General features: G+C 36.9%; 1 protein-coding gene across 1 annotated transcript in view; it reads left to right on the forward strand.

Moving 5' to 3' along the window:
- The first annotated feature begins 12,856 nt into the window (after positions 1-12,856).
- Positions 12,857-25,625, forward strand: part of SCN7A (sodium voltage-gated channel alpha subunit 7) — a 79,733-nt gene continuing 66,964 nt past the window's right edge. Inside the window, exon 1 of the mRNA XM_049615549.1 lies at positions 12,857-13,340. Coding sequence (XP_049471506.1) covers positions 13,331-13,340 — 10 coding nt within the window. The 5' untranslated portion in view covers positions 12,857-13,330. The remainder of the gene's footprint in view (positions 13,341-25,625) is intronic.

The following is a 25,625-nucleotide window of genomic DNA, read 5'->3' on the forward strand; positions in this document are numbered from 1 at the left end:
CTAATTTTTTAAATGTTTTTATATTTTATTTTTGAGAGAGAGAGAGACACAGAGTATGAGCAGGGGAGGGGCAGACAGAGAGGGAGACAGAATCCGAAGCAGGCTCTGAGCTGTCAGCACAGAACCCAAAGTGGGGCTCCAACTCTCAAGCTGTGAGATCATGACCTGAGCTGAAGTCAGATGCTTAACTGACTGAGCCACCCAGGCACCCCAGTTAGTTTGTTTTCTTGATGAAAACTTTTAAAAGCTACTCTCTTAGCAGCTAAACTATAAATTGTGGCATTCTACTTTCTTCGTGCAATTGCTTTCTGAATAAATGCCAAGAACTAACCAAGAGATAATTCTCTACTTCAGTATTTAAACTGTTTCAAGGCATATCAAGGAAAATCTTTGGGATTTATATTTTTAGGAAATCTTTCTTTTTTTTTTTTTTAAGTAGGCTTCATGCCCAGTGTAGAGCCCATCGTTTGAATTCATGACCTTGAGATCAAGACCTTAGCTGAGATCAAGAGTCAGCAGCTTAACCGACTGAGCCACCCAGGCCCCCACGGAAATCATTTTTTATGTTAAAAAAAATCAAAATTTTTGAGCTAGAAGTGGAAAGAATCACTAAAGCCAACCGTTCTGACCCCTTTAGTTTTGCAAATGAAGAAACTGAGAAAAAAAAAATCTTCTCCAAGATCACTGTTTTCTAGCACTACACTATCCACCATGGTAGCCACTAGACACATGTCACTATTTGAATTTAAATCAATTACAATAAAATACAATTTTACAATGAGGTTTCTCAATTTCACTGGCTATATTCAAATACTCAGTAGCTGCATATGGCCATTGGCAACTCTTATTAGGCAGGAAGACATAAAACACTTTTATCACTGCAGAAAATTTCTTTTGGATAACACGGCCTACAGAAAGAGCTGGAATAAAAACAGATCTCTCGACATGGTGTGCCAGAGAAATTGAATTAGAGAAGTGTGGAGTCATCAAGCACAAAGAAAATGATAGTTTCAAGAAGGAAATAATAATACAGTAGAGGTGTTAGCCAAATAGAAACTGAAAAGGGTCCACTGATTCTGGCATTTAACAATTTTTTAAAAAATAATTTTATACAATGCTTTCCCACTTCCAGTATCCTAATATAATACCATGATTTTCCAGAGAAGAAAAAAATTGTAACAAAATGAAATTACTGAATTATAAGACATGGTAATACACAATGTCAGTTAATCAGCATCAAAACACGTCCAATTTTTAATTTTTGTAGTGTAAACTCTGAAAAATGCTTGTAAAAATATAAATTGAGGGAAATATAAACTAATATGGCAACTTATGGAGACACCAACCACTACCTGTGTGTCTTCAGCAAGGTATTTTATTCATATAAGATGCTTTTGTTGGTGACCATAACAAGAACAAGTGGGAAAGAGCCTAAAGCCAAATTCCAAAACAGAATCTAAGAATGAGTGTAAAGGAAGCAAAACTATCAAGTATAAGCTGTTCCTTTAAGAAGGTGGCAAATAGAAGAAAGAGAGGATAGGCTCCTACAGATGACCAAGAGTTTGTTTTACTGCACTACCTACTTTAAGATTAATGAATGAGCTTCAGACTGGTTCACAAATCTTATGACGCTAAGTACAAAACATTTTTTTTAAGTGTATTTGTTTAAGTAATCTCTACATCCAACGTGGGGCTTGAACTCATGACCCTGAGATCAAGAGCCAAATGCTCTATTGACTGAGCCAGCCAGATGACCCTAAGTGCAAAACTTTTTAGGTTTGTGCATTTGTATCTTTTTCTGTAGATGGGGTTTATAACATATCTACAGGCTAATCTAATGGCAGAATTTGAAATTGGAGAAAAAGGTGAAAAGTGATTGATCAAGGTCCCAGAGGAAGCAGGTAAGAAAAAGAATCAGGAAGAGAGGAGAAAAATAAATCTTAGGAAGGAGTAAAGATTTCAATTTTGGTCATTTTAGAGCAGAAAGCCTAAATAGGGAGAGAGAGATAGTCTTAAATAATCACATTAAGAAGTCCTGCAAAACTACTTCAAATTTTGTCTTGGTTTTACCCCAGCTTTCTCAAATTTTTTTTTCTAAATATAACTTCTATGTAGAAAAATGTTTCTGTTAAACAATATATTACATTTTGTAAGAACACTGATTATAAACTGATTTATCAACAGGTACTAATTAAGCAGTTAATATAAGCTAATTATGCTCAGTACTATGTTTTAATATTCTTACACATATTTACTTGAACCAAGACCAGAACTATGCAAAGAAAGACCTAACTTTATAGGTCTAACTTTAATAGGTATAACTTTAATAATTTTAGAAGAGGAGCCCAATTACTAATGTGCAGATACCAAAGTAAGGAATCAAGAATCATGGAAAATCAGGTAAATATGACACCACCAAACTAATAAGGCTGCTATAACCAACCCTAATGAAATGGAGATCTATGAATTGTCAGACAAAAAATCAGACTAATCCTCTTAAGGAAATTTAGTAAACTATAATAAACCGCAGACAACTAAATGAAATGAGGAAAACAATGCATGAGCAAAATGAGAAGTTTGATAAGGAAATAGCAACCATAAAAAGAAAAGAAAAGAAAAGAAATCCTAAGACTGAAAAGTATAATAACTAAATTGAAGAATTCAAAAAGAGTTTCAAAAGTAGAGTTGACCACGCAAAATAATCAGTTACCTATAATATAGGACATTGGAACTTATCCAACCAAAGAAACAAAAAGAGAAAAGAATAAGAGTGAAGAAAGCCTATAGGAATTATGGGATATAATGAAAAGAAACAATATTCACATTTTAGGAATTCCAGAATGAGAATAGAAAGAGAGGGCAGAAAGCATATTTAAAGCAACAATGGATAAGTACTTCCTGAAGCTGGGGAGAGAAATGGAGAGCCAGATCCATTAGGCCCAAAAGACTCCAAATAGGTTGAACCCAAATAGGGCTACACCAAAACATATTCTGATTAAATTTTCAAAAGTCAAGATAAAGAAAGAATTTTAAGAACAGCAAGAGAAAAGAGAGAAGGTACATACAAGGGACCCCTATAAGCCTACTTGTAGATTTTTCAACAGAAACTTTTTAGGCCAGAGGAGAATAGGATGACGTATTCAAAATTTTGAAAGAAAGACTTCAATAGCCATCAAAGCTGTCCTTCAGAAACAAGGGTGGGATAAAGATTTTTTTCCAAAGAAAAGCTGAGTTCATTACCCCAGACCCGTTCTACAAAAAATGCTAAAGGGAGTTCTTTCAGGGGAAGTAAAGGAATGCTAATTAATATGAAAACATGAAAAGATAGTATAAATCTTATTGGTAATGGTAAATAATTTTAATATATTTAGTACATTTGGGAATCTTTTCTTTCATACCCATCATGAATGATTTATTTTCTGCCTAACATGTCCAAGTCCTCATTGCGCTTTACATTAAGTAGTCACAATTACTAAGAAGGCTGTCTGTGTTTTGCAATGTTACACTATTCCCTTTAACCTGTCTATATTTATTTTATTCTAAAGTAGATGTCTGGAAATGGCATTGTTGTTCTGCTATTGTTCTAATTATTCCTTAATAACCTGTAATTCAAAGTTAATAACAAGAGAATATAACATTTATTAAGCAATTACTATGTTAAGAGCCTTATATTCATTGCATTGTTTGATCATCCCAATGACCTTAAACATAGGTATATTATGATCTTGTTTTAATGATAACACATGGAGACCCATGGGTGGCTCAGTTGGTTAAGCATCCAACTCTTGGTTTCAGCTCAAGTCCTGATCTCAAGGTTCGTGAGCTCGAGCCTCAAATCCTGGTCTGTGTTGACAGTGCAGAAACTGCTTGGGATTCTCTCACTCTACCTCTCTCTCTGTCCCTCTCCAGCTCACGCTGTCTCTGTCTCTCTCAAAATAAATAAATAAACTTTAAAAAAATAAAGATAACACATGCAACAATTCTGGAATCTCCAAAGTCATGCTGAGCCATAGTGGTAAGCACAATATGTTCTCTGAATCCTTGGGTGTTATATTCTGAGCATGTGAATACATACATGTAGATACATCTGGGAAGAAGATACAAATTAAACAAATAGTGACACAACTAATAACCTAATTACAAAAATTAATACGAAAGCCCATAGCTGGGGTAGCTATCTTTATCTGGTAGGTGACAACAAAGAGTTCCTTAAGGATTTTAAAAATGAAGGATAAATAGTTGAAGGGAAAATAAAACAAGAGACAAAATGGTTTGAGATACTGTTGGAGCAGAAGCTCAGAATGAAATGATAGTTAATTCTTTCTGTTTTGAATACATGCTAAAGGGGGAAAAGCTGGTTTCTTCACCATTTATAAACATTTTGGAATGCTGGAATCAGATGATTCGCTATTTACCTTAGCTGATGTTTATTGTAAAAATTGAGATAGTGTTGGCAGGATATGAATCCTCCTAAAATTTTTTCATTCCAAGTTGACTCTTGGTTCATTCAAGATTTGTTCTATCCATCAGCTGTGATGGGGGGGGGGGTGGCGGAGGCAGAGGTCGTGAGAGAGTCACATTCTGTTTCTTCAAGGGATGGAATTACTTCTGGAAAAGGGAACATAAAATCTGCAGAAAGGCTTCACTGAAAGTGGGCGTGGAATTTGGAAAAGATACATAGGTGAATTTCTCAGGATATGGTTATAAATGCAATATTCACTTAATGAGAGAAGAACCGATTTAAAATTTGGTGGGTTTCTGAAAGTTCCTCCCATTTTCCCAGTTGAGAAGATAGAGATGCCATCTCTTTGGAGAGTCATCTCAAGAACAGTTGTTTTGTGAAATCTCTCACTTCAAGTCTGTTTTTACTTCAGATAGGATAAAGAGATGAAACAGCAGTTGGGGGAGAGAAAAGACGTTGTTTATATCTTCTTGTTAGTGTGATAACTTCCTAGGAAATTCTGTGTCAATTCTATTTTCAATCAATTTTAAGTTTTATTAAGATAAAACATAAGCATAGTTTAAAAAGTTAAGCCGTCCTAAAAGGCTTATAGCAAAACCTTCTCATCTTCTTAACTTTTCTTCCCAGTAGGCAACCCTTTCAATCATTTTAGCTGATATTTTCATATACAATCTGTTACTGAATTTACACATACTGATATGATTGATTCATCAATATTAAATATTACCTATCACATTTCTACTATGGAAAACTTACCATTTGCCCTCTCTTCCACCCCCTCTCCAAGCAAACATCCTGCCAATGTGGGTATATTGCACTGATAAACCCACATTGTTTGCTTTCATGATAAGATTCTGCTAAGTCCAGATTCTGCAGTACTATAATTGTAGCCCTTACATATATGCATTTTTGTTTTTTGCAGAATTAATATTTGGATAACTTTTAAATTAAAAAAAAATTAATCATTGGCTAAGTATTTTCACACCCTTCAAAAACTCTGTAAAATGCCTCCATATACCTCAGTGTACCCCTAGCTCAAATCTGGACTGGCTGCTCCTGGGACCCATAGTTCATCTCTCATTTTGGCACATTCATTGTCATCATTAGGAAATGCCTCTTTGCATTTCTAATATTTTTAAACCCTGCTTATTGGATACCAGGAGCATTTTTGTATTTTTTCCTTCTTATATCACATTGTCCAATAACTTCTTAAGTAGGAATGCATAGATGAAAAAGTATTATTTCCATTATAGATGGCAAATAAATTTTGCGAACTCTAATGTCTGAAAATCATTTACATTCTTCTCATATATTAACTGATGGTTAATATAGATTTGAGATAATTTTACTCTAGAAATTTGAATTTGCTACTTCTAGGTTTCAAAGCCTTCTGGATTCCAAAGCTGCTATTAATAAATCTTTTATTGTTTATAGCCCATTGCCTCATTGTTGTTGTTTTTAATCTATAGAATCTATTAGAACTTCACTAGTTTTCCCACCAATGTCATTTTCCTGCTTCAAGATCTAATCTAGAATTCCATATTATATCCACTTGTTGTGTCTCCTTAGTATCTGTAGTCTATGACAGTTCCTGGGTCTTTCTTTGACTTTAGTGACTTTGACATCTTTGAAGAGTACTGACCAGTTATTTTGTAGAATATCCCTCACTTTGGTTTTGTCCTATGTGTTCTCCTCATTAAAGTGAGTTTATGCATACTTGACAAAATACCACAGAAGTGGTATTGATGCCTTCTCAGTGCATTTTATCACCAAGAAAAAATTTTAAGATAATCTAGAGAGTTCCCATATACCACTGCTCCTATTCTCCACACACAGTTTCCCCTATTATTTGCATCTTAAACTAGTATGCTATATTTGTTATAATTAATGAACCAATATTGGTGCATAATTATCAAGTGAAGTACATAATTAATTCAAATATCATTTGTTTTTAACATAATGTAATTTTTCTGTTTCAGAATCCCATCCAGCTCACCATATTTACATTTAGCTGTCATATCCTTAAGCTTCTTTTGGATGTAATAGTTTCTGAGACTTCCTTCTTTTGTTTTTCTTAACAGTTTTAAGTATATTGTAGATTGTTCCTCTATTGGAATTTACCTAAATTTTTTTCTTAGTCTGGGGACATGCATTTTGGGAAGAAGATGACAGATGTGAAATGCCATTTTCACCAAGTCGTACCAAGAGTTCATACTATCAACGTGATTTGTGACTGTTGATGTTGACCTTGATCACCTAGCTGAAATAATGTTTCTCAGTTTTCTATACTTCAAAGCTACTCTTTTTCTGCATTTTCATACTTTACGCTTTGGAAGGAAGTTGCTATGCCCAGCCCACATTTAAGGGGTAAAGAGTTACTCTCCCTCTCCTTTAATGTGGTATATCCACATAAATTATTTAGAATTCTTCTGCATGGGATATTTGTTTCTCCTCCCACATTTATTAATTTATTCAATCATTTATTTATATCGGTATGGACTCATGGATATTTTATACTTTGAATTACAATCCAACACTACTTTATTTTGTTGCTCAAATTGTTCCAGCTTTGATCATTAGTAGTTCTTTCACTTGGCTTTCATGTCCCTTTGCTTTGACACACCCCCATTAATGTGAGGGCTGGTGTTTACTTCTTCTTCTTCTTTTTTTTAGCATTCCCTTATTTTCTGTCATTACAAGATGCTCCAGATTTACCCTGTATACTTCCAGACCTGGTCCTAGAAACAGCCATTTCTCAAAAGAGTCCTGGTTAATTTTAATTGGAGAATGATATTGCACTCAAGATTTGGGCAATAGGTATACTAACCATCCCTTGCACTTTAACTTACTTTTTTTGTTCTATCTAGGTGTTTTTTTAAATATTTATCTAAAAATTCTAATATTTCATGATGATTTTCTTTGGTTGAGGAACTATTTTCATTTAAACTGATTGGTTTTCTGTGGGTCCATTCACTTGGAAGACACAGGCTCTTCAATTCTAAGAAATTATCGTGTTATTTATTTACCAATTGGCTCTCACTTGTTCTCTGTTCTCTCTCGAATTCCTGTCAGCTGAAGGTTGAAACTTTGGAATTTATTCTCGAATTTTATTTTTAATATCTTGCCATCCAACTCTTTGTACATGCTTGGTGGTTTCCACAATTTTATTATCCAAACTCTTTTTTCATTACCATCATCATCATTGTCATCATCTATCATAAAGATTTCAAGAGATCTTTCATATACTGTTCCTTTAAAGTAGGGCATCTTATTCTTGTTCAATGGATATATCACTCTTATTTATCATGTTAATTATATTGTCTTTGAATTTTCTTTTATGCTTTGCTCTGTCTCTAAGTCCACAGTTACTTCTTTTTATAGATTTGTTTCAGTTCCTCTCTGCCATGCTAAATACATTCCTCAAATGTTCAATGATTCTTGTTTAGTGATCACTAAACAATTGGATACTCCATACATTTATGCATGTGTTTGAAGTTTGAGGGAATAAATCCTGTAGAATAGAAGGCTTTATTCTAGGATAATCCAGTAATCAGTCAGCTTTTTTCTTGAAGACACCAAACTGCCAGAATCAATGGGCCTATCCTGTGGGATAGATCATGTTTTCTAGAGGAAGATGCTAGAATCTGTCTTCTGAAATATAAAATGTAACTATTAGAATTCTGGGCATTGTTGAAGGCAAAGAACCTGGGAAGAAGGGAGTCTCAACATTAAGAATACAAGTTTTTACTAATGTTCCTCTTTTCAGTCCAGCACCTTACTTCATTCTCCTTTGTGTTTAGTATTTCGGATTTCTAGCCTCTGCAATCCCAATTTTCTAGAGAACATATCTTTCACCAAGAGTTGAAGAAGAGAACAGTTAGCAGAATGGGCTAGAGTTGGGCCTCCTGTGGCCTAAAGATTTTCAAATAGCTTCCTTTTTATAGCACCCAACTTTGCCCAGTTGTATGGTAACCAGGTGTCTTCAATACCTGAGATTTTCTAGCTGTCTGCAGAAAGGATTAGTTTCTCTCACCAGTATCACTCTCTATAGGCAATTAGGTTCAGACTTCTTGGTTTCACTTTCCTAAATCATTTATTTTAATGTTTTTCATCTACATTTCACTTCATGTAACATTTTGATGTTATAAATGTTACATAGGTTCTTAACAGAAGACCATGGGGGAGAGGAAGGAAAAAAAAAAAAGATGTTAGAGAGGGAGGGAGCCAAAAACATAAGAGACTCTTAAAAACTGAGAACAAACGGAGGGTTGATGGGGGGTGGGAGGGAGAGGAGGGTGGATGATGGGTATTGAGGAGAGCACCTGTTGGGATGAGCACCGGATATTGTATGGAAACCAATTTGACAATAAATTTCATATTAAAAAAAACAAAACAAAACAAATGTTACATAGTTTCACTGACAATCCCATTAGCAATTTCTGGTTTCTGTACTCCTTGTCTTGAAAAATTTGGGAAAGCAAAAGATGTAATAAAAGTGTTTGAGCCAACATTTTGTCAATGTTTATATATGTGTTTCTGTAAACACGGATTACAATGCATTCCATTTTTCAATTTTATATCCAATAATCAAGTATCAAGTAGTTCCTAATGAAGCTTGGCAGAAGCCCAAAATATTTTCAAGTGAAAAAATAAAATAGAAAACAAAGATAATTACAAATGTGCAATTTCTTGTCATTTATCTATAAATCCCATTGTAATTTACATGCATATATGTGAAATATGCTTATATATGTTATTATATATATATATATATATATACATACACACACACACATATACATAAACATATGCATAAACATAATATAAATGCAATCCAGGTATGTATGTACATACATCCAAGGAGCTAAGAAATTGAAATCAGTTTAGAAATTTATCAACTGATAATTAATGCTCTAAAAGTGTTTTTGCCCACTCTTTTGTAGAGGAACCCAAAGAGCTTTAGCCATCTATGGTCTATTATTTCATTTCTAAGAATTGCTAATAAGCAAGCCATTTGTTGTGTTCCTCTGACACTGTTAAACAACTCTTTACAGTTTTATTCACTGTCCAGATTCTTATAGTTCTGGAACCTGGGATAGAGTGGAAGACTGTGGCAAGATTTTCTTAGAATAGATCTAAGGAACTCGAGCATATAAATGGAATCATAAGTAGAATGCTATACACATAAAAATAGTAATAAGGAACTGATGCTGGCTTTGTAGCACTGTCTTTATGTAGGTATATGAGGATAACAAAAAGAGAAAGGATGGGGTCACCTGGCTAACTCAGTTGGCAGAGCATGTGACTCTTGATCTTGGGGTTGTAAGTTTGAATGCCATGATGGATGTTATAGCGCCCCTAATTGACTAAAACAAAAAGGATTCTAGGTATTTGCCTGTGATATTGCACATGACACGTAGAAAGCTAACTAGTATTTGCTAAAAAAAAAAAAAATCTTAAGATCTTTAAAATTCAAATGATTCAGGAAGACATTTTCTACAATATGATTTACATTATATTCATCCTGAAAGATCTCTAAACCTGGATTTTGACAACAATCCCAAACCAATGTCTAGTACCTCTTTGATGCTGAGTGTTTTATTTCTTTGAGTGCCCTGGTATTCCCCATAGATATAATTGGACTTTCTTGTTTTTACTATTTCCTTTCAGGGAGGCCTGTGATTTATATCAAGATTCTACAGCCAGGGGAAATTTTCATACCTATAGATGACAAAAGCATTAAAGAATATAAGTACCAGAGTTTAGGCAAAATGAAAGCAGATCAATAAACAATTGTCATATTCATATTATGTGTGCTCTATGATCTATTTCTATGATGAATCACTACATTGTTTTGAGAAGCACATAGTGAATTAGAGGCATGCTTGCTGCTCATTCCTTTAGCAAATTTACTGGCTACATACTATATTACAGCGTGTGTTCTAAGTGCTACCTCATAGCAGGGGACAAGCAAGAATTGACATGCAGCATTCATTCTGATAGAATAAAACAGAAAATAAACAAATAAGCAATTGATATTTAGCATGCTAGATAAGTGTTATGGAGAAAAACAAACCAGTTGCTAGCTATGAGAAGATTCAAAATGTGGAAATTATAGTTGAGATGGAATAGAGAAAAAGATCATCTGTTAGGGAGGAAATCAGAAGCTAGACTATTAGATGTTTCATCCAAATGTTGTTGGCATCCAAATGGATGGGAAAGTTATTAACAATACTAAGAGTCTGGATAAAAGAGAAGACTGTCAACCAGAAAGTAAATCCGTAATAAATAAGAATTCCCATAAAGTTAAAAGATGAATGCTAGACGAGAAGAAGAAAAAGATGGCACACGTAGAGAACATATGTTCAAGAAAGGAATTTTGATTTGTTTGCATTTTGGAAGAATTGCTTAAGGTTTTACCAACCCTGGATGTGGTGATGTGGAATCAGAATAAAAATAAGAGTCTCATCCACACTCCTGACACTGATGTCTTTGAGGTTAGAAAAAACAGCCCCCACTTAAGTAGCTCCAAGGAAAATAATTCCCCTAGGGGCCGATCAGGTTCAAGTGTAGTGTGATAAAGCAGGTTTTTCTTGATAAGGCAGGATATACAGGTCTGGAGCTTCCACCTTCTAAATACATACTTAGGAAACACAGCTTAGAAAACATGATTATAAGGTTCTTAAGGAAGAAGTGTGGAAAACAAACAGCTTCCCCTTGCTAAACAATTCAAAAGAATCTCATCAACTCATTATTAGGAGCATAATAATTGCCAAAATATGTCAACTCAACTTAGCAATATTATCTAACAATGGTGGCAACAGATTTGCTCCAGTACAACAACAAAAAATGATTGCCCAACTCAGAAGATAAATCCAACATCGTTAGTTTCCCTTCTATTTGTCTCTTGTTTCTCTTACTGGTTTGTACAACATCATGAGATTAGTTGCCTGTTCACTATGCATTATACAAAGCAGTTTATGTCAATTATCTTATTTAAGCTTTAAAATATTTAATATTAAATTTGTTAAATGTTTCTTATGTTTGAATGTACTGAAATATGCATAGGTTTTCCTGGGTGAAAGGAATACATAAGTTGGGTTACCCCAAAGGAAACTTCTATGCATTAGAAAATTCACTTGTACTGTCATCACAAAGTGTGGGAAAGAGAAGATGGTAATCTGTACATTGTCTACTAAAAAGAAATCAAGTGGATGTTTGACACTATGAAGTAATTGTTAATTTTTAGGTATGATAATAGTATCGGATTGTATTTGAGGGTGGGTTATATTTTAAAAGTTTTTATTCAGAAGCTTATGTTGATATAATTTTGGACAAAATGATACGATGTCTGGACTACTTTGAAGCTAAACCAAGGTTGGAGGGCAAGTATAGATAAAACAAGATTGGCTACATGTTGACAATAGTTGAGGCAGAGTGATTGAGGCAGAGTGATGAGTACATAGAAGTTTATTATATATTCCTTGTATTTTTGTTTATGTTTGAAATTTTTTATAACGTGTAGAATTTAAACCAGGAAAGTACATGTCACAAGGCCTCTTCTGTGAATCATGGATGAAACATGCAGTCTCTGACATGATTTGCACAGAACCAATGTTAGTTTAGTTCCACTTTGCCCCTCTGTCCCACACGTTGGAATATAAACTTGGAGCCTCTTAGAAACATACATGATTTCTTTTCCCTGTTCCTCATTTTTGTAATCTTTTCTTGGTGTGTTGTAGCAATCTTTCTTTCTTTCTTTCTTTCTTTCTTTCTTTCTCTTTCTTTCTTTCTTTCTTTCTTTCTTTCTTTCTTTCTAGGAAACTTCATTTTCAAACAAGACAGGGTTATAAAATGAACGTTCTATGGCATAGCAAAGTTTCCAAAGTCCACTTGGGAAAGAAGGTCCAACACCTTTTCCCTTCACCCCCAGACTTCACTGTTGCACACCAGTTTTTCCAGGTATGCATAATGTTTTCCTCTGCCCTTCGTATCTCAGATCACCAGAGTGGGAAAGAAATCTAGAGTGAGGTTGTGGTTAGCTCCAAGCCACGCTTTCCTAAACAGCTACCCCCCGCCCCCACCCACGTCCACCCCCACGCCTAAGCAAAGTTCAGATTTGAATGCAGGCTGATAATTGACCCTGACAAGCTCTCCTGGGCAAGGCGAGAGAGAAAGCACCCAAAGGCTAAAACTTGAGTTGTTCCCCTTCCTCTCTTTCCCGGCCCTCTCCTCCCTCCTATTCCCACCGCTACACAGTCAAAGCTGCATCCCGCCCTGCCTCTTCTCTCCATCCTTCCTGCCCTCGCAGAACTCTCTCTCCTCCACCTCCTCAGCGATTCCCTCGTCTCGCCCCCTCCGTTCCCTGGCAGCTGCGGAGGAGATGTTCAGCAGCTGCCTGCCGTTCTGGCCTCAGCAGTGGGGGCTGCTGGTCTCTGTCTCCATCACCCCGCCCACGTCCGCTCCGGAGGAAGTCTCGCACCGGCCTGGGAATGAGGGCGGGGGAGAGGGTGGCTTGGCTCGGAGAGGGGAGGGAGGAGTGGGAAGGACACAAAAACAGCTTCAAGGCGGCAGGCGCTGCTCCACTGCGCATCTGGCCAGGAGGGGTCTCTGGATCTGTGGCTGAGCAGCCGCCCCAGAGACGCAGTTTCTAGCTGGCAAGTCAGTGGGGCCCATTTACCAAGGAGCCGTCGTGGCTTGAGTAGCATCAGCCGGTGACGGCAAACGTCAGCTTAGCAGCACCTCCTGAGCAACCAGAACTCAGGAAGCCAGAGTGATCCTGGATGAAAAAGAAGCCCAGAAGGAGAAAAGAGATCCAGCCAGTTCTGCTTCTCAGGGTTCCCTCAGGTGCTGTTGGAGACCAGACACATGGTAGCAAGTAAGTCCCTTTTCTTGCTCTGTGCCCAACCCCCGGGATGGTGACAGCGGCCATCTGCTGCCAGCCTTTACCACCCACCCCCAGCCCGCCCCCAGCCCGCCCCACCCCATACACACCCTTAGGGTCTTCAGCAGTAAATTTAGATTCTGGACCTGAATTAAGCAAGCTACTTCAAGAGCAGCAGTGGTCTGCGGATGTTTACTCTGCATTGTGTATGTGGTCAGTTTTTCTCATCCACCAGGTAAGCTTCAGAAGCCCAGATGCTCTGTTAGTGTAAAATTTTAGTCATAATGGCAATGACTTTTAGGTTCCATGACACAATGATGGAATGGAAGGAATAAAAGCTTACACAGGATGGAGTATACTTCGAAGGAATCTTGTCTCTTATTTTAAGTAACTTAGTGATTTTAAGATTGGTGCTTTTCACGTATGAATCAACAGTATAAAATTAGAGGCATAGATAAAAAAATTAAAAATAAAGAAAAATAGAAAATGGGAAATGGTGTGCTCAGTTTAAATGGCTTGACATTTTGGTATTGTTTGTATCAACAGGTTTGTTGTTGTCGTCATTGTTGTTGTTGCCTTGTTTAGATCTATAAAATACATACTTTCTAGAGGTTTTCTCCTAGAAGTGATGATGTATTCATTGTGACTCTGGTTGTATGTTGCCTCGAATACTTAGGATATTGGTGAAAGCAGGAAAAACAATAAAAACATGTGGATATGCTCCCTTTATTAATGGAAATGATGGAGTCAAATTTGGATATTGGTCAGAAAACTGTCTTGAAATGAAAAGGCTGGGTGGTACTTTTTGTGGATACTTTTCTTCCTGCCTCTTGTTCAGGAGAATAGCTTATGGCAGAAGGAAAAAAAAAAAGAAAGGAATCTGGGCCCTATAATAAATAGAGTCCTATGCACCTGCCATTTTCCAGCCCTAATTAAAGTTTCTACAGTCCAGCTGCTAGTTTTACAAATAAAGATAAGACCCATAGGTAATTTGTTGAGGTTACTTGGCTAATCAAAAATGAGCTAAAAGTCCAATGAAGAAGACTTTGAGATTTAGAATGATAAAGATGAATTTTCGTTTTCAAAAATGAAAAGAGTTATTTAACTTTTGATTAAGCTTTATTCTTCTTATTTGTAAATGACACATCAAAAACTTGCATATCCTGTTAAGGACTAAATGACACAAATTACATTAAGGTTTTGTGACTATAATATCATGTGTAACTGTTGCTTGTATAAGGGATCATTTTTGTGTTTTTATCCACTTCACTATTCTAGCTCTCATTTTATGTCTAGTTCAATATAAACATAAAAGGATCTTTGACAGCCTCACTACAATGCACTAAAGGAAAAGAAATTCAAATCCAGATCTTGATCTCTCCAGGTCCTGATCTCTCACCTCTACAGTTTAAAGTATATTCTAAAACATGAGACTCTATCCTCAAAAAATTGTGTGCCATGGTTAACAATTCATATTTAAATACTTTCAAATATTCTCAAAATATGTGTTACCCTCCTCTTTTTAGTTTTAAATTTTATGTTAGGTATGTGGTCTTACTTCCTTGGGATGTAAGTATATTGGATATTGCTGAATTTATTTGGTCCAATAATTAATATAGGAGAAGTGAAAGTTTAGGTACAATATTCTATTCTTAACTGCTGGGGTTCATTATAATCCTGGACTCAGGTAAGAGGTACTGTGAGCCCCTTCTTTCCCATCGATGTGTTTGAAAATTATAAAACCTGAAATTGGGTATAGGCTCAGGAAAAGGGACCTATAGACCCCAGACAATTTAGGCAGGCCCCAGAACCTGCTGTTGTCCATAAGTCTCCACTAGAGATCAGAAGGTAGAACCAAACAAGCACCTAGGAACTGGGCATTCTGTCTTACAACCTCCTGTGGGAAAGGGTCTGTAAGGTAGTTGATATACACTCCCACTAATTTTGCCCAGGTAGGATGAAGCACTCTGGAAATGAAAACAACCTTACTTAGGGAGGAAGTATCCTAATATGCCTCAGCCCTAGATCTTATTATGACAGGATCTACACCACAACCAGAATACTCAGAGACTGACTGACAACCCTATATCTACCAAGACTCTGTCTTGAAAGCTTATGGTGGAGGCATTAGTATAAAAAGGACGTTCTTGATTTCTGGGAGTCTGGTCCTACCATTTTCAATAACCAACATCATTTGGTCAGTTGTGAGAGGACATCTGTAAGCTCCACCCATGCTGACTAACTATCAGCAATGCAGTCACCCACCATATGAACTTATACAGACAAATCTCATTTTTCCTGGAGTTGGTCCCTTTCTCTTCTATTAGTGTCGGCTAACCAAGGCCAGGCAAGTAAGCCCTCACCTCCACAATGCTGCAAGAGGAAACCTTTAAGGCTAAAGAGAACATTTTCATGTGAGGGCTTATAGGGATGTTTTTCATCTGGTCAGTATCTCTTGACCCAACTGGGATCATGATTTCCATGTTATTTGTCCATTCATTTCTATTTATAAATCAGGCTTATTCTAGTTGTACTCCATGATGATGGGAGATCTCTCCTCTGTCTGGCAAACAGTTATCTCTGTTGTATTTGCAGTATTTCTGACTGAATTGACTCAACTTATTGCTAGCTGAGGATAACCACTCTGTGGACAGCTTTGATTGTATGCCAGCTAGGTGCCAGACTGACTATCAGCACTAAACAAAATCTCCGCCTCACCCCCTAACTGCTCCCCACTGCCCAGGCCAGAGAAATTATGACTTTTAAAAGTCTGAGATTAAGACAGAGCATTTGGTTTTAAACTAGAACCAGAAGATGCTGATTTGGGGGCCATAGCTCCTGATTGAATATATAGTACTGAGTAGAATATTTCTTCCCTTCTACTTCAAATGCCAGAGTGAGGCTCCTGATCCACCAGTCTCTGATTCTGGGTTGCAGGGTCCAAGCACCTGATTACAGGCTAGAACTTTGGTTCTGGTCCATATTAGTCTCACCCTAACATGTTTCAAAGTTGCTGTCCAATTTGAAAAGGGATTGGGTATCTTTGTGCTAGATTCTACATTTGAAAAGCTGGAATAGTTTTGGGGTGGGAGTAGATCCTGGAAATGCAGACCAACTCTTGCAGAGTGATCAGGAGCAGAGGCAAGTAGCCAATTCTAAGAGGCCTCCAACATTCCAGTGAATGTACCAGTTGGGGAATTTTTTTTTTTTTAATTTTGCATTTCACAGATCTGGTCACATCTAAAACCATAGCCCAAAAGTTCTCAGGATTGCTGATGGCTATAGAAGTTACATGCATAACAATCTCTCCTTTGTATTACTCTAGCAAGGGCAAGAATTCATTCTTCCTTCCTGAGCTCTTAAATGGCCTCTGGCCAGTTTCTTCTGGTCAAGGGTCTGACTGACGAGGGTCACAAGAACAATTAGTTTTGTAAAGATTCTGGCCTTTCCCCAACATGCTTGTTTTGGTGGGCTGGACAGGCACAGCTTGGAAGTTATTGTTGTATCCATAGAAATAAGTGAACCATGCTTGTGAACCATGAGGTTGCCATAGAGAAGCTCAAGTGAGCATACTTAAAACCAGGGCAGCTTTCCTTCATGTTCCTGGAAGCCTTCCCCCTCTCCATTGCTAGTCATAATGGCTCAGCCTGGTGAAACTCCATCTTACACAGTGACTTACTGTCCTGCATCTCCTCAGGGCTTTCAAATGTCCACTGAGCTTACTTTGGGCTGATTCAGGTAAGTGAATTTGAGACCAGATGCTCAGATTTTGTCATGACATTTTTTTTCCAGATTTCTTCTCTTCAGTTTAAGTTGTACCACCCTGCACTCCTCCTGTCTGGAAGAAAGACACTTACAAGGACCCCAGCTCCTGGTTATTTTAATGAACCATTACTGGAATCCAAGTTTACTAGATCTGGGGGGAATTCAGTTCTCAAAAGAGAAATTTTTATTTAAGGAGAGATGGGACCTGTTTGCTGGGATTTTTGGTGGTGCTCATTTATTTACAAAGCTGTTTTCCTAGCTTTTGAATCCAGAAGAATGGCTGGAATAAAATTCTTAAGGAATATTACCAAAACAAAATGGCAATACTTACGTTTTTGAGAAAGTTACTTATTTACAATTTTCCTCTGCAAGATGATATGTTCTAGGAATACTTGGCTGAATTTGTCAGAAGGAGTGGAGTCCAGAATTAAGTGGATATATTGAAGCCAAAATAGGCTGACCTGGGAGCAAAGCAGAGCTACAGGAAGATTTCAGGTCCAAGGACAAAGGAGAAAAAGTCAATTAAGTCTGGCAAGATAAACTGTATGCTAGGGAGAGGTAAAAGAGTAGGAGTTAGGTAATCACAACTAAGGAAGTAAGAAGCTCAAGTGGACAAACGATCCCAAAGCAGAAAACCAAGTAAGCTTAAGTCAAGATGAAGAGACAGCTACAAAATTCCAGGTGGTTTGGTGCCACTCTGATCAATCTGTCCTTTATTCCTGAGCCTTCGGTGTGTAAAGTCTCCATTTCTGGATTTTGGTAATACATATACGTGGTAAACTATGTTAAGGTAGGATAGAAATATGACAAAATCCCCTGAAATTTTTTCAACCCCTTTCCACAGATGTAACAGCTTACTTTCTCCAGAGGGGAAACATGCACGCACTAGCATATATAACAGTATGCATATAATTCTTATAAAATACTTTATTCAAAGGTGAACAATGAAAGCCATTTTCAACATTAAGTTTTTTAGTAATCTATTTTGGAAATCTTTTCATATGAGCACAGACATATCTCATTCTTCATTATTACTAAATAGTGTTCTATATAGCAGCATACTGAAATTCATGGTTTTAGCTCCTTAGGGTGGACTATTTGATTGTCCACCCTAAGGTGTTGCGATTAACATCTTTGCAAATGTGACATCTCAAACTTCAACAAGAATATTCGTAAGACAACTTAATTGCTGGGCCAAAGAGCACATGCAACTTTATTTTAGAAACTATTGCTAAACAGAAAAAAAAAATGCTTGTTTACACTCTCAGGTAAACTGTATGAGGGTGTACATTGCTTCCATATCGAGGTTGCATCTGTTAAGAAGAGTCTCAGTGATGTCTTCTAGAGCTTTACTGTAAACATAATTGGTTCTTTTAATTTTTATCCATATATATCAGAATTTCATGAGCTTCAGTCATCTTTCCTCATAGCTTTCGGCTTCCTAAAAGACAATGATATTATTTTTGTATTCTCCATAAGAAAAAAAAAATCAATGCCTGTAATATCATTTGAGTTCTAAACTCTGGAGAAAAAAAGGTCATAGAAAGCTCTAAGGGAAAAGGCTCGGCACCAGAGAATTTAGCTCTGAGTCATTATAGAATGTGGGAAGGATGAAGTATAAGCCATAATGTATATATGAAGTGCATTTAAGTGGTTGCAGTGAACAAAAATGTCAACCTAAATTGGTCATGTCACCAAAGCAGGTATGCTTCCTATGTTGTCAACAATATAGATTCTGTTTAATGATCACATCAACTCTGTCTCCTTCACTTATGCATGCAGTACCTTCCAGTCTCAAGTTAATTTGTTTATCAGTCTTGTCATTACTCTTGTTACTTTTTTTTTTAGAGCTATCTGAATGTCACTGGCACAACAGGCTCGATGCATTGTCTATGTCTGTTTGAGAGCGTAATTGTTTGAAAATACTTTGGAAACTAAGCGAGAAGTCTTTTTACCCTTTACTTCCTATTTCATGTCAGAGTAAAATTGGCATTTGGGATATTATCCTTACTCTGTGGATCTACTGTCCTGTTTTTATTTTTGCCTAATTTTTCTTCATTTATATTATCTTGCTATATGGCCTACATTCTTGTAAGCTACTCTAAATCTTTTAGTAAATACATTAGGAGAGTAAATAAATATCTATCATCTAGTATAGAGTGGAACATTTCATAATTCTCTTTGGCAAAGCTAACCTAGCTCATCCCTAGGATCAGCTCCAGCTTCCCAGAAAGCATAGCGGTTGATTATTTAGATGCTGTGCTTTCCATTCCCTAAGGTAGGAAAAAGGTAAGAAAGCTGTGGCTGTCCTGGGAATTCCCCTCCTACATGTGCAGAATCTGTCTGCCCAGCCTGACCGCATGCCTGTCAGGCACCACTCAGGGAATCAAACTAAGGGACGGGGAAGCAAAAGGGAATGAGATAAGGAGAGAGGGAAAACATCTGGCACCCCTTTCTTGGCTGTCCTTCATTGTCTCTGAGACGACACAGCTGCAGTTGCCGATATACAATATTCTCCATATAGCCTCTTCCCTAGGAACTCAGATAAAGAGGCTGAGCATTGGCTCACTTCTTGGATGGCTGTGTCATTCATCATGCAATTAAAGATGCTTTGGAAAAGGAAAGAGAGTGCTATTAATAATTAGCTCTCAACACTAAACATGAATCCAAACTGTCCCCCAAACTGTGACTTATGGCCATGCTACTTAAATATGAGATCAGATGTATTGGAAATTATCTTGGAAGGAACTGGAAGTAAGATAAGGTGGATGTCGCAGCTGCATTTCTTTGATTTCAAACATCAGAGCTGTTTTACACCAGGACCTCTGTGACAAAATGACAACATCTGGTAAGATCATTACCAAATAGGCATCCAGAGAATGAGGACTATTTTAGAGATGAGGGGGGGAAAGGTGCCCAAAGAAGTGAAAAATATGTGGATCTTCTGGAGAAGTTATGTTCTAAAGCAGGTATTTGCCTCAGCAATTCTAGTATATTCTCCACCTCTCGTAGTTAGGAATTCAGACAAGAAAAAACAATCCCCCAAAATGTAATGTCTCTGCTTGCTTTATAAAGGTGGGTGGAAGAAGCTTGGGTATATGCCAAAAGAGAATCTTTTTGTCTAGCAAGCTGCATTAGATTCATCTCAAGAGGCCCACGCCCAAGGTATTCTGAAATTATCTGTTCGGGTTGGGTTGCTGCCTCCTAGATTTTCAATATTAGCACCAGGAGATTTCTAATATGCAGCGAACGGCTGGTATAATTCAAATCAACTGCATTAAGAGGATTTTCTTTCCTTACAACTCTCAGTACCACCATCCTCTCACCGTCTCTGTCCTCTCAGAAGCCCCAGTATTTGTGAACTGCAGATTTGACTACCTTATCTAGTCAGCTGCCCGAGGTCTGGTACATTGTTGAAGGTCTTGTGCCTATCTCAAGCTAACCCAGAGCCAGACTATGGTGGGCCATACAAAACAACTGGTTTTGAACTCTTCTTCCATCTGGTCACAGATTTGGGGCATAGTTTGTGGATTTACGAGCTTAGTTCTACTGCTCAAAAAGTGGGCAACAGTGAAGGTTCATGGGGATGTAACAGTTTCATGCAGACTAAGAGGATATTCATGGAGGTCAGCTAGTTGTGAGTGTTCCCAAGAGCTCCAAGGAGAGTGCCAGTTTTGGATTTTTTTTAAACAGAAGGAAATCAGGTCTTGCATATTGGGGGAGCCAGATGCATCAAGGACTTCAGTATTAAAGGCAAGTTATAGAGTCTGGTTGCATAACAGAGCCCCTTTGCATTCCTCTGGGAAGGAACAAAGCATATTTTTCTCTCAATTGTTGAGCTGTAATGGGCTCTGGTCAGAAATTTTTGGTCAAGAATATGACAGATTGGGTTCACTATAAATACAATTCTAGGAAGATCCTGGCTCCTTTACAACTTTCTCATTTTGTTGGAGTAACAAGGGATAATTCAGAAAGTCTAGAAGCCAATTTCACAAAGCAGTAGAAGTTTTGAGAACATCTGGAGACATCTGGGACATAGAGTGGTTTAGAATGTTGGGTTAGACCCCTTTCCCAGACTCACTGGTAGGAAACCAAAACCTTTCTCGTCCTGCAAGACTCAGTTGGGAATATTTGAGGCAAAACCAACTTCATTTTTGTGTTCCTGGCAACCTCGCTTTCTAATGACTTTATCACTGGCATAGTGGCATCCTATTCCTAGTCAACTGCATCCCTTCCTGGCATTTCAACTGTCGCTAAGTTTTCCTTCTGTTCATTGTTCTTCATAGCTCTGCAATCAGATGCAAATAGGGAAACTTTATTATCTGACACTGTTATGAACTTCTAATTCTATTGTGTATATTGATTGTATCATTCTGAAGCTTAATGTCCTAGATTTATCCTCCCTCAAGAAGAGAGACATTAATTGTTCTGAGATTATTGGAAACTTTGACATGTTGAAGATGATTTTTAGTCCTTGTTGCTCTTAAAGCTTAGTTTTCGGAGATGACCAAGATGACTTGCTTCTTATTTGTTTAAAAGTCTGTCTCTCATTGTCCTTAAATTCAGTGACTATATTTTATCAGTAGTTCTAGTGTTGGCACTTAATAAGCATATGTTCCACAAATGATTGCTAAATAAATTATGTCAAAAAGAAACACCATTGTTAAATGTACTGCCCTATATGACATATAAAAATGAAGAACAACCTTTTAAAAAAATTAAAGTTCATTTTTTCCATATATCTGAAATTAAAATATTAAAATGTAGAACTACAAATAAAAACAATAACATAGTTCTTTCTGCAAGAGAACATATTCCAATAATGTACTCCAGGGATCTGAGAGGGATGAGGGCAAGGGAACTAAGGAAGGATGGAGGTGAGCAATCAGGAAATCTGAAGCCACCAAAAGCCCAGAAGGGGGACCCAGAGTAGGTCAATCCTGGATCAGACACACATATTGAGGAGCCTTAGCCAAAACTGGCTGAACTCTGGGCAGAACCCAACCACAGGTAATAAAAAGATGAGAGCCATAAATCTGAAGTCATTTAAGTCAGGAAAGAGTAAAACAATAACAGGGCAAGAAAAATAGTTGGAATAAAGAAAGTGATCGTCACACTGGAGTAAAGACATATAAATACAAGAAGAATCCAGGAATATAAATTAGTTATGCAATAAATGGAGCGAAGCCTGAGCCAATTTTGGAGACTAGAGCTTGCATGCTTACAGGAGTAAATGGCTATTTTCCATCACATGGTAGGTCTGTCCAGCAAGCTGCCTTCCAATTAGTCCTCCCACATTGAAATAGTTATACCCTTGGGACATTAAGTCATTGGGTAACAATTGTGACATGTTTTAGATTATACTTATGGTAAAGAGAAATACCATCAGCTTCTTCTAAAGCTGCATGGAATCTGGGAATCTAAGAAGATGTGTGTTATGCCTTATTTATCCAGGAGTCAACCTTCATCAATTTCAACCCTTCCAGCTATATCTCAGGATAAGAAAACAATGACACTTAGGGATAGGGAGGAGGGAGAAGGTTTATGAAGTGCCAGAATATTTATTTTATTTTACTTTTTTAATTTAATGTTTATTTACCTTTGAAGGAGAGAGAGACAGAGTGTGAGTGGGGGAGGGGCAGAGAGAGAGGGTGACACAGAATCCGAAGCAGGCTGCAGGCTCTGAGCCGCCAGCACAGAGCCTGACGCGGGGCTCGAACCCGCAAACCGCGAAATCATGACCTGAGCCAAAGTTGGACACTCAACCGACTGAGCCACCCAGGCGCCCTGTGAAGTGCCAGAACACTTAAAGTAAGGTTGATTTTCTTTCTCCATTGGAGATCTTGGGCTGCCACCTCACAGTCGATTAGTATGGTGTTTATACCTAATAAGCTAGAGGCAATTGTTAGAAGAGAAAGCAGAGAGAAGCAAATAACTTGTAAGCAGCACGAATAAAATCTAGAAGTCTGATGATAAAGGAGATTAAATAAATAAAGCAAAAGAAAATGTAAAAAGTGGAACTCCTTATGTTTGAAAAATTATTTAAGGATGACATAGTACTGCAATTATTATAATTGAATATTATCATCACTTTGATTTATCAGTAAGAAATTAGGTGACATTCTGCATATTCTTTTTATAAATTCCAGGAAATAGGGCCATAATTTCAATTAAAAAGATGGTTAAACATAGGGGCACCTGGGTGGCTCAGTCGGTTAAGTGTTCAACTTTGGCTCAAGTCATGATCTCACTGTCCTTGGGTTCGAGACCCGGGTCGGGCTCTGTGCTGACAACTCAGAAGCTGGAGCCTGCTTCAGATTCTGTGTCGCACTCTTCTCTCTACCCCTCCCCTACTTGTTCTCTGTCTCTGTTTCTCTCTCTCTCTCTCTCTCTCTCTCTCTCAAAATAAATAAATAAATAAATAAATAAATAAATAAATGTTAAAACAAAAGATGGTTAAACATAAAAATACCATGCTTTAAAGGACTGAAAATAGTAATACCTAGTATTTATTGTGTAGTACCTGGCAGGCACTGTTCTATGTACTTTATACTTATTAACTCTTTCAATGCTCACATTACCCTATGAAGTAAGCACTTACTGTTTACATTTATGGTTGAGGAACTGAGGAATGGAGGGGTTAAGTACCTTGTTCAAGGTCGCAGAAAATGCTAAAGCCCAGGTTTGAATCCAGATAATCTAGCCCCAAAACCAAACTTTTTCCCAAACTTTTATTATAAAATATTTCCAACATATAGGAAAATTGACAGAACTGTATAATGAACATTCACACACCTAGAACCTAGACTCTTCAATTGCCATTTTATAATATTTAGTTTATCATTTATCTATTTATGCATTCCTCAAACTATCCATCAATTCTTCACATTTTCATATTGTCTTTCAAAATAAGTTGCAAATACCAGTAGGCCTCACGCATAAACACTTCATAATTCATATATTTAACTAGAACCCAGTATTTGTTTATGGGCTTTTTAAAGGTAAAACCAAGTAAAATGCACAAATTTCAAGGGTGTCATTTGATCAGTAGTCACAAATGTGTATGCCTGTGTGCTCTGAAGTCCTAATAGGCTGTTGAACATTACTATCACCCCAGAAAGTTCCATCATCCCTTTCAGTCAGTTCCTATTCCACACCTAGAGATTAGTTTTGTTTGTTCTGGCACTTCATATAAAGTGGATCATGTAGTTTGTAGTATTTTCTGACAGGCTTCTTTCACTCATCATAATATTTTTGGACTTAGTCCTCCTTATGCATACCAGTAGTTCATTTTTTTATTATTTATTGTTGGACTGTGTTCTATTATATGATATGCCAGTTTTTATTTTTCTGTCTATTCACTTCATGGACAATTGGGCTATTTCCTGGTTTTGGTAATTAGCTTTATATATTTTATATTTTCCCAAATATTTATCATTTTTCTTTCTCTTCATTTCTTCTTGAAGATCTAAATTTCCATCTGAAACATCTAAAAATATCTTTGGGGCACCGGGGTGGCTCAGTCAGTTAAGCATCCAACTCTGGACTTTGGCTCAGGTCATGATCTCACAGTTCATGAGATCCCACGGTTCTCATGGGTTCATGAGATCCCACGGTTCTCCTTAGGTTCTCAGTGGGGTGCTGCGCTGACAATGTGGAGCCTGCATAGGATCCTCTCTCCCCTTCTCTCACTCTCTGCCCCTCCCCAACTCTGTTCTCTCTGTCAAAATAATAAGTAAATTCTCTTTCTCTGTCTCTGTCTCTCTCAAAATAATAAGTAAATAAATAATTAAAAAATAAATAAAAATCTTTGTCTTTATTCTTGAAAAATACTTTTGCTTTCTGTAGAATTCTAGCTTTACCTTTTTTTCTTTCCTTGCAACACTTTAAAGACATTGCTATACTCTTCCGGTTTCTGTGTTTTTATGATGAGAAGCCAGTAATCATCCTTATTATCGTTACCTAATATATAATATGTCACTTTTCTTTTAGTGTTTTCAATATTTTGACTATGATATCTCTTTTTAATATTTTACCCATGTGGCTTAAAACACTTATTAGTAATGATATGTCAAATAACTTTCTGAATTTTTTTAAATCTCAAATGTTAAATGATAGGTAGATGCTTTTCAATGAGCTGTCCTTAATATCATTCCATAAAGAATTTCACACATTTACAAGTACACATAATCTTTTGTGCTCTTTGGACCTCAACTATTTATATATCTATATAACTATATATCCATATTTGGTATATATGTATGTGTGTGTATATATATATGTATATATATATATACACACATATATACACACATATGTATATATACATATATAGTTATATGTGTATATATGTACTAATATATACACATACATTTATGTATGTATACAAAACATATGCACAAACATATACAATCTAATTATCTTTATTAAGCCCCAGATTCAAGTTTCTAATTAATCTTTGAATTTTTCCTTTTAGGTATTTCAGATACGCATCAAACCCCAAAAATACAGAAC

This window comes from Panthera uncia, assembly GCF_023721935.1.
Source record: "Panthera uncia isolate 11264 chromosome C1 unlocalized genomic scaffold, Puncia_PCG_1.0 HiC_scaffold_3, whole genome shotgun sequence".
Lineage (NCBI taxonomy): Eukaryota > Metazoa > Chordata > Mammalia > Carnivora > Felidae > Panthera > Panthera uncia.